The following is a 14125-nucleotide window of genomic DNA, read 5'->3' on the forward strand; positions in this document are numbered from 1 at the left end:
ACACTATCAGAAAAATAATGTTATATTATAAAAAAGTTGAAAAAAATTGCCTTTGATGTTGCCATTGGACTAAAATAACCAAACTTCCTGTTTCAGTAGGAAATACATCAACGCAAGAAAGAAGGCCGTTCTCATCAGGTGATTTGTTTTCATGGGGTTTTTGAAAAAGAACATTTAAAGTGTTTTATGAAAAAATGGCAAGTTACAAAAACTTATCTTGAGAAGTTTAGCAAAAGTGAGCATGCTAAAAAAAAGGAACTTTCAGCATATGGCCATCAGTGGGCTTATCTTCTCAACAAACGAGGTAAAATCTGGTCCCCTCTGAGATGTCTATACTGTCATGTCTCTCCTGAGACTGGTGAAGACAAACATGTGGCGTATCCTCAAGGGCAAAACTGGACAGTTGATTCTCGCAGGAAAAGAGCCTGGTGTTAGTTCCTGTGGATCGCACTGCTCCTCATTTGTTAAAAACAACAGGGTGTTAATTCATTAAGCACTGAGACTGTTAATTTGCCCAGGACCAGCTGCCGGAAAACCACAAGGTCAGAAACAGGCTTTCTAATGTGAGTCCTTGAAGGCTGAGACTTATTTTAGACTTGGGTTGAAAGATGTCACAGAAAGAATAGAATAAAATAAAATGTCTCCCTAAGAATGATTACACAAGGCATTCTTTTAAATTCATGCTTGATTCTTTCTTGTCATCTCATCAGTGTGGTCAGATGTAACCTATTATCTGAGCCCTGAAGCGGCACGCAGCATGTTGACCCACCAAGTGTTGTCACATCCATCATGGCAACGCTCATAAATGCCACAGACTAATTTTTCAAGGGTAGGCCGTTCCATATGCCTGTGATAGGAGTTGTTCTGCGGTGACCTCCAGTGGAAATGAGGTCTTAAAGGAATTGCTGTTACTGAAGACCAAGACATCTCATCTCAGAACTCATCACAGTAGTTTAATACCATGGAAAATGAAAACATAAATTGGAGTATGCACCAATGTTAAAATGGCTAAATGTACATATCTGTCTCCACAATGGGGGAACATTTATCTAACCTCACTCAAAAACAGTGTTTGTGTTGTTATTGTTAACTATTAAAAAACATGTATGGTAATTGAAATGATGCTGATATAAAAATAAAATAGAAGTAATAAATAATATTAGATATTATAAAACTAGAAACATTGCCTTGGCGACTATCTTAAAATAAGTTTAAGTACTTAAATTTATATTTTAAAAGCTAGAAAGAAAATTTGAATGTTTCAAATATAAATATTAGACAAAAACCTTACATTTTAAAAGCTAGAAAGAAAATTTGATAATTCAACATGTTACTTGCAGGCTCTTTGTAATTAATTGGACAATTATAATTAATTGTTTTTTTGTTTTGTTTTTTGCATCTGTTCAATAAATCTCATGCTGAGTTATCATTTAACAGCCATGGTGAACTTTTAATGTCATTTTTCACTTATAATGTTAGTAGATTTTCACAAAATATATTTGCAAACCATGATTATTTTGTGAATATTAACAACGTAAAAATAATGTATTGCTTCTTGAGACCTGGAATGTACTGCATTTGTCATGCTGCTTTTTTTTATAGTACTCTGACATGAGGGCAAATAAATAATAACAGAATGTCCATTTTTGAGTAAACTAATTCTTTAATTTTCAACAATGCCCTGTAAAGATCATTGGGACATTGATTGCATCTATGCTTACTCAGTCACAGTACTTGGCATTGTATGGCGCTGGATCACGGTTCCCTTGGTATGTTTTGTGCTGTTATCTTGAATAGTCCTCATTGTGCTTTCAGGTCTCTGCTATCACATTCTGAAACCTCTGAAGCAACATATGTGGGCAGTGTTGCATGCATAAATGTTGTTGGCACATTTAAAAATGGTCTATAAAGCAAATCTCTCAACATTGGTCCGCCTTGTTGTGAATCCTGTGAGCTGTGTCCATAGAAGAATGTGGATGGGACATTCTCCATCTGCTGAATGCAATAGGATATTTTTTACTCCTGCACTAAGTTATTAGACAGGAATGAGGATATAAAAATGAAGAATAGCTTTCTGAATAAATGTTAAATAGGGTTTTTGTCCTGTGTGTTACAGTGAATACTGAACATTTGCATTGCGTGCGTGGATGTTTGGGAAAGTGTTTGCAGCAGCTGCAGTTTGGATGTGAAATATGGGCTCTTGGAAGCTCGCTAGTCTCCTCCTCGGGGATGAAACTGTGCAGTAACTCCTGACTGCAGACAATCAGGCTAGAGAGAGACCGCCACGCAATACAGATCAGCCAATCAATGAGGCAAATTCTCCTAAACCTTTGTGTCCTGTATTCATTATCATTCATTTGCAGCTGCTGGACTGGCATTAGTACAAACTGCCATCACTACATCAGAACACGCGCGTTCTTTATGGTGAGGTAGATGCTGTAGCCTAGCATTATTGCTGGGGAGACACTGCCCCCTGCTGTTGAAAAAAAAAAAATTAATCACTGCAGCAACAGATGCCACTGAACAGACTGGGACTGTTCAGAGTTATTTATATGTGTTACAAAGATCTCAGTGGCTTAATCAATGTGTAAAAATGAAGCAATCTGACATTAAATTTCAATCCATAACACAGTCCATCTCTGTAATACGACACACAATAAAATTTGTGCATAATTGTGCATATATTTAGGCCAGTAGTAAATGTCCAGGCGTGGAGTGCAGCTCTTCAGTTATCTAATGAATCTTCATATTTGTCTTACTTTAACTGACTTAAAGCAGCAAAGTTATTTCTGAGCAAATGGATAATTGTTCAGTTAGGGGAACATTTCTGTCTCCTATAATTTTAAAGAAAAATACTCTAGTTTTAGATTATAATGTTTAGGTTATAATGGATTTTTTGATGTCTCTTACTTTTTCCTTTGTAAAAGTGCAGAAATTGCCAGCATTTTTTTTTTCACCCTGCAGACGTTTTAACTCCATACTGTATAAAAAGTTTTCAAATCTGTAAAATTCAGCTTTGCACGTTCATGAAAATCCTATTTTTAATCAGTTTATTTTCAAGGGTTTTTGTTTTTAACTAATTACTGACCTCAAGTATTTAATGGATTGCTGTCATCAAGCATTTGTAATTGAAATGTTATTGAGGTTAAATGTAGATTCATATTTTTATATCAGTGCTTCTCAACCTTCTTGACTCATAGGTCCCCCCGTTGTCCAAGACATTGTTCAATATTCAATCCATTACTGTAAAGGATATATAAAACATTTTTGGTATTTATGCTCTAAATGACAAAGCTGTTTACTTTTATTAAGAGAAACTGGGAGTATTGATATATCAAATTAATTATCCCTGATTCATTGTTCATGAGTCCCCCTAGTGGGCTTTGGCCCCCTGGTTGAGAGCCACAGTAATATATGATAGAATTTATAATAATTCAAAAAAAAATGTTTCTTTCTATAATTATTTTTATTATACAGTATGTCGAAAGTCAATCAACTGCTAGCTAATGTGTTTTATTAGGAAGTCCAAGGCTTCCAAAAAGTCAATTGTCATTACCATCACAGTATCAGAAATCCACACCATCACACTTCCAGTCAAATTCTTCTTGAAAGAATTTTGGCCTGATATGTGATGGTATGGATTCTTCATTGTCTGTATTCCAGGATGAATGTTGTAACATAGATGTAGTGGAGTGCCACTAACTAAAGAATCATCTAAATATTTGTCCGTGTCCAGGATCTTGGAGCTTCAGCAGAATGGAGACATGGACATTTTGAAGCTGAAGTGGTGGCCGCGGGACAGTCCGTGTGACCTGTACTCTCCTGTGGGCACTCGAAAGAGTGGCAGCGCCTTGGACATCCACAGCTTTGCTGGGGTCTTCTTTGTACTAGCAGCCGGTGTGGTGCTCTCCTGTCTTATTGCCACTGTGGAGACCTGGTGGACGCGAAGGAAGGGCTCCAGAGTGCCATCGAAGGAGGTAAGAGTCTTGACAGTTAATGTAGGGATGTGGTCGATCATAAACCTGCATCATTAACATAAGAGTGTGGCACAGGTTTGAACACAATAACTATGGAGATTTTCCAACTGGCCAAGAACAGATGGGATACAGTTGTTTCAGAATTTCAAGTTCAGCAACTTCCCTCTTAAATTTCCACTTAATAGAGGAAAATGAAAAAAAAAAGAAAAAGCATAAAAATGAGCGGTATGACCAAAGTCTTATGACAATATGAGTTTATATCAAGTTAACTTTTTCTTTTGTTTAATATGCAATTGAAAAAAAAAAAAAAAAAATATATATATATATATATATATATATATATATATATATATATATAATTACAAATTTAATAATATTAATATTCATTACAATTATGTTAAATAACCATGTGGCTATACTAATTTTTGGATAATGCAATGGATTTTATACTTAACAAATTAAAGGTACTTAATCTTATTTGCTAATTTTCTCTTTTATATGGAACTTGATGGTTGAAAATTAAAAGATAATAATTATTATTTTAATAAGAAAAAAGTCAATTAGTTATACGCACCTGTGACCTCAAATCATTCTATAATGTTGAGTTGAAAAGTCGCTTAGCCAGGGTAACCAGTATAACAGACACAACTTAAGTTTCTTCATCACTTTTAACTGTAAATAACAAATCTTGATAGCCGCACAGATGTAACGGTTAAGCAGAATCTCTACAGGTCATATACTATCATACCACCCAGCCTTGAGATGATATTAGTAACAACAACAAAAAGACAAGAGTTTAAAATGAGAAACAGTCAGCACTACAAACAGCAGACAAAGCACATTTTCAACAAATTAATTTTTCTGATAGCGCACTTAAACAAATGAACCTCTCCAAAAAGAACACAATGTTGTTCAATTGCCTGCCAAGCACATTAACTGTAATAGAGCTCTTCTGAGAAAAAATAAATAGATAAATAAACAGGTGCTAGAAAATATATGGGCTGATAAAAGCTGCATATATCTGGATAATTACTTTAAGACAAGTCTCTAATTTTTCTTTAATATCCCATCCTTCAGTTTGTGAAGATCAGTTTAGATTAATGTGTTTGCACATATTGTTTTTCATTGTTTTTCTTGTTTTTACAACTGTTTGCCTATGGTTCTTTGGCATCCAGTTAACATTAATTAACAAATGAGCCCACACTTAGTTAAATGCTTGCATTTCACATGACAACACTTTGTAACAGTGACAGCACATTCATATGGCTGTGAATGAACCTTTGTGATGTTATGTTGCTCTTGACGCATTTCTTTGATTTGATTGGTTTATAGCTCCTTTTTATCTTCTGCAGCTGTCATATTGTGGTTGTTTCCTTTCCTGATATCACTTCCCCATCTTCCTCATTACTCCGACTGAGTCCCATCACCCACCCACCCCAACCAACATACACACCTGACCTTTCCTCACACCCGTCCAGTCCATGTCATCAGACTCTCCACAGGCCAAAAAACACAGCATTTCATCTCCAGCGTTCCACCTGAAAATCTCCATAGTACTTTTGATCAGTTGTCGGGGGCCTTTTCTTGTGTTCCATCCTCCTGCCATGAAGCAGCAGCAGGCCGCTCATGACCCCACAGAGAGAGCGCCTCTCCTTCATTCCTGTTCCTCTGAAGGCCGTCGTCCACTCCGCTGCCCATTATAATGTTCCAACATTAGTGTAACTCATCTGTTTCTTCTAGAAATGGCAGATGAGCATTGTTAATCCTGTTGGTTTAACAGCATTCAATATGGTGTTCGTTTTTTATAACGCATGCCACAAATAGCAGATTTAAGTCTTATAAAAATTTTAATGACTAATTTTTACTCGCATATAAAAAAGGTCCAAATTAACTCTGAATTAAAATGGCCGGGAACTTTATGGAGAACTTTGACATTACATGGTTTAAATCCAATTGTAATAATGATAGCCTGACCTATTTTTTAAATGTGAAAAATTTGCTATCAGGGCTTTATCTAAGATATCTTATCTTTGTGTGTGTCACTAAATAGTACACTACCATTCAAAATTTTGTGGTCTGTAAGATTTTTTAATGTTTCTGAAAAAAAGTGTCTTATGCTCACAATGGATGCATTTTATTTAAACAAAAAATACAATAAAACAGTAATATTGTGAAATATTTTTACAGTTTAAAATAACTGTTTTCTATTTGAATATATTTTGAAATGTATTTTATTCCTGTGATGGCAAAGCTGAATATCCTGCAGCCATTACTGTAGTGTGACATGATCTGTCAGAAATCTTTTGAATATGCTGATTTGACATTCAAGAAACATTTATAATTATTATCATAATTTTAAAATAAATTGTGCTGCTTAATATTTTTGTGTAAACCATACTTTTTTCAGGGTTCATTGATGAATAGGATGTTTTAAAAAAAAAAACAGCATTTATTAAATAGAATATAAATACATAGAAAATAACATTACAAATACCTTGATTGTCACTTTTGATGAGTTTAATGCATCTTAAAATTATTAATTTCTTTGAAAAAATCTTATCGACCTCAAACTTTTGAATTGTACTGTATAATGCATCATACAATGTATTGTGCAGCAAAATGATGCTGCTCAATATATTGCATTTTGTCACAAATGTACGTCATAGGACAAAAATATATTTTTAATAAAAATAAAATCACTTCTATCTTAAATTTTTTCAGCCTATAAATTTACCTCTCATTGGCCTGTGTTCCAGAAAGTTAACATAGAACCTTGTACTATATACTGTGAGCGTGTTTAGTCATCAATTACAGCTAACATAGTGGTGTAGTTGAAGTTATAACACTGAGCACAGGGATGATTCTCTCTGAGGGTTTTTCAAGTAGGGTGGAGCGCTTTGGCTTCGGTCACACTTGAACCCGCTCCTTTCTTCCCCAGTGGCTGGATCATGCTGAGTTGGGCTCATTCCTCTGAGCACTCTTCCAGACGGTTCCATCAGAGTAGAAGCTTGGCAGAGCTTTGCTCAAATATTCACAATGACATGCTGATAAGCACGCATTTTAACACGCATGGTTCAGTGAGCGACAAGTGTTAATGCCAAAAGCGACCAAGACGAGACAAACACTAAAAATTAGCACATATCACACTCATGTCACAGATGTTTTCGGTTCTTCAGTTAAAGTTCTTTAATTTGTAGCAGAGTTTTATTTACTTTCCTTTACTGCAAATAAAAAAATAAAAAGTGTTTAAGACAGTATTTTTATTTTTTACTTTTTTACAGTAAAATTATCTATGTATTCAGAAAATAATTAAATAATAAGTTATATAAGTTGGATAATTTTACTGGAAAACAGCAAAAATACTGATTAAGAAAATTATTTTTGCAATATTTGTTGTCATATTGTCTTTTCTAATTGTCATTTTGGCACATCCTTAAAAACCATTCTTTCATCTTTCAGCATGATGCAACTTTGTGTTTAGTGTGTCCTAGTGTCTTGGTACATCCTTAATTCTTCCTGACTGCTTCCTCTTTTCTTTGTAATATTTTTTGACACCTGGCTAACACTGAGTTCACTGCACATCAGAACAATAGAATGAGTTTGTGCTTGTGTCTCTGTGTCTGATACACACACACATGCATGCACACACCAATGCACACGTTGCATATGCCATGGTGTTAGTTTGTCCCCGTTTCCTCTCTGTTTCTCTGTGATCCAGCCATCATAGCTTCTTCTGTGGTGTCGCTATTGATATAAATAATTCAATACAACAAGTCGTCAAAACAAGTTCAGACTTGTAGTGATGAATTACACTTTGTCACCCAAATTCAAGTTTTTATGGCACACCAACTGCCAATCCAGAGAGGATGAACAGGTGGTCCAGAGAACCAGAGGTTTTGCTGTGTGAATAAGCCATTTCACATGCCAAGTTTTGTGTACTAATCATTCCTGAAAAACTAAATGATGACAAGTTCTTCACCTCTGATGTCTGCTGTGTCATTGATATTGTGGCTGTCTGGAGTCCTGCGGTGCTTCTACATTTTTAGGCCACAGTATGAGGTCTGCATTCAAATACCCAAATGTTTTTCAGTCTTAAAAGCAAGAAAAAAAGGGGAGAAAAATATATTTTGCTGTCTTTTAATCCTATACAAAAGAGAAACTGTATTGAAATTATATTCCCAGTGTCTTTAATAGTGAGTATTTGAAAGTCAGACCTCATGTAGCCACATAATTAACCAAGGCCGCTGAACGCCAAACAGCATTCTGTGTCAGTCATTACTCTGAAAATGTTTGATTATTTTTCAGAAAAGACCAAAAAAATCATGTTATTCTGCTGTCAAAGCCTGAAACAACTTTTATTTTGTTGATTTTGTTTTATAGATAAGTACTCTGTGTTGAGGGGTTAAAGCGGGCGTGGGAGAGAAATGCAAAATGCCATTTTTACCATCTCACACTTCCAGGTATCTGGCTCCTTGGACATAAAAAAAAAAAGAAAAAAAAAAACAACGTCTGTGTGCTGACTGTTTGTTTGTTGTCTCTTTCTACTCATTCCCCCACCTCTCTGAAAACAACCTCTTCCACATCCTCTCATCTGCCTGCCTCATCTGTTCGGTCATTCCTCTGTCCCTTCATATACGCGCACGCACGCACGCACACAGACACAAGCAGACAGACCGTCTGTGAGGCAAGACGAGCCGTGTCATGAGCCGCAGACTGACATCATGCTCACGCTCAGGCCTTCCTCCAATCACCTGTCACCTGCATGCTGCGCCACACCCCTCGACTCCAAGCTGAGGCATACGTTCGCCATTCCATCGCGAACTGTCTTCTGCCAGCACTGAGCTACATTCTTTCCACACTTCTCCAAGCCTCGAGCCCACGTAGGTTATGAAATCGCCCCCAGCACCAAATGCAATGCAATGCAATACAATACATTTTGTATGGACTTAAGCATTCGCACATTTGCTGCTGAGTGAAAATCCGGCAGGGTGCTACAAGGAAGGTCTTTGCCATTTATTTCCAGAAACATTGAGATTTACATTTGCTCAGGAATGCAATAATGCAGGCTATTTTCAATACCCATCTTCATTTTTGATCTAAAGCCCACATAGATCAACCCATTAGTGCCAAGCTACATAGAGACTAGACAAAATTGGCTAAAAGGATACAGAATTAATAGCGCAAACCGTTATTTGAAAATGTGTCGCTTTGGAGTGGAGCAGCCCATATGCATAGCTTTTGCCTAGCAAGCTGGTGTTTGCAAAACTTATTCAATATTTAAATTGGTGCTACATAGCCAGACTAAGTGTCTAATTCAGTATTCAATCCCAATACAGTCAATGCTACAGGTAAGATGCTGTTTAAAGCAGTGGTTCTCATTCAGGGGGGCCACTAGGGGGCCTCAACAAACTTCAAATGAAGCATTTATATGTATTAGTGATATAATTTCTAAGACATTTTCCTGCATACAGAAATGTGTGTGTGTGTGTGTGTATATATATATATATATATATGGCTTATATATAAAGTCCACATTAACAATTAATACAAGGCCTTATCATTAATAACTAATGTATTGACAGACCTATTTTCTGTAAATAAAAAGTTTGAAAACCAGCACATTTGTTATCATTTTAAGGGATTTATTCACAATAAGTGTTTTCATGCACTTTTAGTCACACTCAAGCAATATATTTTTTTTTTTAAATGTCATGTAAACACTTTCATCTGACTGAAATCATGCCACCCAGGCTTTTTTGAAGTCAGAGTAATAGTTCTAAATATGATTGTCGTTTTAGACAACAATTGACCTTTTCGTTGTGCGCATGCTTCAGAAGACAAAGATGATACGTTTGTACTTAACCCTTCAGATATTCAATCACACATTTATGTGTCACATATAGTTGGACAGATGCCGAATGTAGCTCTATTATAACTGTGCTGAAAAGACTGAGAACCACTGGTTTAAAAATTTCACCCTAGTGTCACATGCATATCTATAAATCTTAAAATAAAATGCTTTGGTTTAGAGTCATACTTTAAGGAATATCACCCTGCCCCACAAAAAAAAAAAAAAAAAAACATAAGTGATAATCAATTCAAAACACAACAAAGTATTCTGAAAGTATTCAGTATTATTCAGTCCTTTGTTAGCTCAAGAAAACACCAAAAATATGTCCTGTCATGTAATAGCCTTCCCACAATTCCTGTTTCCTTCACTCCTACACCCTTTTTATACTGCCTTCCTCCACCATGGTGGTAGGACAGGTACCTACAAGCTGCCCCCCTGACTTCCCACCCCCTTCGGCCCGACCAGGTTTCCCCTCCGCCCCTCTTTACTCAGGCCCAAGCTGCCTGCCGCTGGTGGCTGCAATCGACAAAGTGCTTTATGCTGGTCCAAACCAGAGGCCAATTTATCTCACTACAGCCAATGTCAGCCCACTTCACCCCGTGAGTTTGTTTTTTGATTTAAGCAATTAACATATTTTAGTGGCTATGTAAATACAGTTATATAGTAGATAAGCTATATAGTAGATATTATACAGTAGATAAGCTAAAGTGCTGTCACAACTGTGGTTTCAGATGGCTTGAAAGTGGAAAGGTTTTGTAGACTTTATCTACATATCCAAATATCCATGTGTCACGCAATTACATTAAGGTTGTTGATTATTCTCGATAAGTCCAAGGACAGTACTAGTTAAGACTGATGTGTTTTCATTACCGTAGCTCAGTATGTTTCCCTTTTTGTACTTTCCCCACCCCCCTCTTTCTCTGTCTTGCTAACCATGCAAATGCTGAAACCTCATTGGGCCTGCTAATTTTTCATCAACACCCACCCTCAACCTTCTTCCAAATGTTCTTGGTGTTTCCCAACTGTATCCGAACACTTCCTTCCCATCTCACTGGCTCACCACCTCCCTCCTTTTCTCACCTTTCTTTGCCTGTGTTTCCTCTTCTTCCTCCACCGCCCTTCCATTTCCCTATTAACCACTTCACGCCATCCCGCTTCACTAATCCATCCTGCTGTATCTGCTCTTATGATTATACACCCCTTCTCTTCACTTTACACCTCTTTTCTCCTCTAATCCTATAACAACCTTCGCTCCTCCTCCTGTTCTTCTCTCCTTCCTTTTTTTCTTCCCGCACCCCACTCCCCACTCCACTTTCCTCCTCCCGTTCTCCCCTCCTCTAGGACGATAAGGAGATCGACCTGGAGCACCTTCATCACCGGGTTAACAGCTTGTGCACGGAGGACGAGAGCCCCCACAAACAGTTCTCCACCTCCTCCATCGACCTGACACCCCTGGACATGGACTCCCTCCCAGCCGCCCGGCAGGCCCTGGAGCAGATCAGCGACTTCCGCAACACACACATCACCACCACCACCTTCATCCCTGAGCAGATCCAGACTCTCAGCCGCAGTCTGTCGGCCAAAGCGGCAGCCGGTTTCGCCTTCGGGACCGTCCAGGACCACCGGACTGGGGGGCCCTTCCGGCAGCGGGCCCCTAACGGCGGCTTCTTTCGCAGCCCCATCAAGACAATGTCCAGCATACCATATCAGCCCACCCCGGCCCCCAACTTCAGCTACGGCAATGACCCAGACAGGGGCACCTCCATATAAACTGCAGGGGTTCCTGGGCCTGTGAGTTGGAAACAAAAAAGTGATATATGTAAATACAAATGTTCCTTTTCGGGTTGTCGTTTTCTCTTGGCTTTTGCTCTTTTCGATGGAGCTCGTTCGTCCCAACCAAACTCGCTGACAGGACGAGGATGGAATAAAATGATCATTATTGTCATTGTGGTTTGTCGGGAGATTTTCTCTGTGAACTAAATGAATTTGCCTTTTGTTTGCCACATTCGATTTTGTTGGGAGAAAAAAAAACTGAAATGTTAACCTTTTTTGGAATTTTTTTTTTGGGGGGGGGCAAAACTAAACAAAAAGGACTCGTCCAAGTGTTTCCCAGACCTGCAATAACTCAGTTTGAAAGAATCTTGTCAACTCGCTGACTGAGTTTTGCTTCATCTCAGCGCTCAGTTAATGTTAAGTACTCCCTCTAGCTGACACATTCAACATGGCGCTGCTAAACTCAGAGAAAACAACCTGCTTTTCTCTAAAGCTTCACAGTGAATGACTGTGTTTCTAAAGACCTCTCATCTTCTCTGCCATCTCCCTGAAGTTGAAATCTACTTTGAGTCTTTAAACGGACATTCTGTGGAAAAGACTCAAATGAACTTTAAAATAAAAATAAAAAAATAATAAAATTATTATACTGGGGTGGGGGGGTGAAACAAATGCTACTAAATGTCTCTTACTGACTTTAAGTATAACAAATCTTTAATGCGTGGTATGTTTGGTCAGAGAGTTTTAACAATAACAACAAAAAAATGTTCAGAGCTGTCTGTAGTTTTAGTTTTCTCTTTTTTTAATGATTAGGTTTGAAATTGCTTCAGTACCATCATCTTACATTGATTTGCACCATTAAACCATCAAGAGTTTGTATTCACTTCTGTAGCTGTACACCAGGATTCGACAAAAACATTCTGTAGAATAGCTTCACTGTATATGCCACAATCTCGCGGCTATGCGTCATAGATTTTGGAAATCAAAGAGTGAGAGGGTTTTTGAATGAATTCTTAACACAAGCCTTAGGAGACAGGGCTTTTTTTTGTTGTTTGTTTGTTTTTACTTTTCAAGTGTCGGTCCTCAACCTGTGACTATCTGAAAATGCTGATACGGTGGTGACTTTTGAGGGGTTATTTGAAATATCTTTCTATTTAATTTCGTAAATGTTAAGGGGTAATATTTATCTAACTTTTTTTTAAAGTGCTGATTGTTTAAACAAGCCCATCAAGGTGTGGTGAGAGTTTAACAAAATACAGATTTTGAGGACAGAAAACAAACCAATCCTTTTCACTAACATAAAATGTATTAATATTTACTAATGTTAGTCGTTTAGAATGAGCTTTCAGTTTGTTATACTCTAATTCGCAAATGTTGTGTGTAGAGAACAGCAACAGTGTTTTGACGCAAGCATTCTAGATGTACTTTTCTTAAGATATGATTACTGAAAGACTTTAGGAGCAATTTTATTTAGTATCAGTTTAAAGATTTTTTATTTAGAGTAAATGAAGAGACATTAAAGTGTATATTTTACATGCAGATATTTTTTTGTTGGGTTTAAAGAAGATATAGATTATAATATCTGAGTCTATAAAGCTCAGTTAGCCGCTATCACATTACAAGAAGTTCTCCATGGTTTCTGACGGTAAGGCATTCTCATTCGACTTCATTTCGTTTTAATGTCTAAATCTGTCAAGAAGGAGGCAAGGTGTGTTTTTTTTTTTTTTTTTTTTTTTTTGTAAAAGAAGCATGCAAAACCTGCTATGCCTGTAACATTTTTTATTCCATACATAGAATTGTACAGGATTAAATCATTTTCAACTGATTATAATGTACAGTATTTAATATAGGCCTATTTTGTTGTATGTGTTGCATATTATTCAAATGAAACAAACTGAGGCCTCTGTTACAAGTGGCAAAGCTTTCTGTGTATAATTTGTCTAATAAACATGTTTTCTACAGTGGATTTGGTGGTGTTTTCTGTATCATCAAAAAATGTCATACAGACACAATGATGTCCGAACAGAACAGTTGTACATGTGAACAGTAATGCTGTTTTGTTTTGTCCCTTCTTCCTCCTCAGGATGGGCTCATGAACAAGAAGTGAAGTTCTTTGAACACAATGAAGGTTGTGGTCAAAGGTTAGCCACTGTTGGCTTTTGACTTTGTGGACCAGATTCATGCTCTACAGGTCAAAGTGAAAGGCACCACAGCACTTCAAGTCAAGCTCTAGTGATTGAAGAGTTTGTTGCCACAAGTCTAACCCTGAGCCAGTCATGGTTCAGATGTATTTGGTCAAGTTCTTGTACGTGAGTCTGTTTATGCAATTTATTGTATGTAATGTGTAGTCATGAGTTGTAGTGTTGCCTACTACAACTTTTACCAAACCCTGATGCACCAGAATGACGTTTTTTCATCTTAAATGATAAAAAGCTTACACTTACAGCACATAGCACCCATGAAAGCTGACATGCAGACAGTTGCCATCTGTAGCTTCAAGGAATAATGTACAATCCCATGTTCAGTG

The 14125-nt window shown here is 37.2% G+C and overlaps 1 protein-coding gene across 5 annotated transcripts in view; it reads left to right on the forward strand.

The window, feature by feature from the left end:
• LOC109050830 (glutamate receptor ionotropic, delta-2-like) overlaps positions 1-13562 on the forward strand; it is a 367305-nt gene extending 353743 nt beyond the window's left edge. Inside the window, exons 15-17 of one of the 5 annotated variants that reach the window (XR_006160661.1) lie at positions 3737-3977; positions 8358-8437; positions 11170-11303. Coding sequence is in view for 3 of the 5 variants with exons in the window: in XM_042762407.1 (XP_042618341.1) it covers positions 3737-3977; positions 11170-11598 (670 nt within the window). In the remaining 2 variants the exon portion in view is untranslated. Of the gene's footprint in view, positions 1-3736; positions 3978-5329; positions 5517-8357; positions 8438-8635; positions 8858-11169 lie in introns of those variants that run through there. The other 4 variants (XR_006160662.1, XM_042762408.1, XM_042762409.1 and 1 more) reach the window with 4 other exon arrangements.
• The last annotated feature ends 563 nt before the right edge of the window (positions 13563-14125 follow it).

Source organism: Cyprinus carpio, chromosome A8 (assembly GCF_018340385.1).
Source record: "Cyprinus carpio isolate SPL01 chromosome A8, ASM1834038v1, whole genome shotgun sequence".
Taxonomy (NCBI): Eukaryota; Metazoa; Chordata; class Actinopteri; order Cypriniformes; family Cyprinidae; genus Cyprinus; species Cyprinus carpio.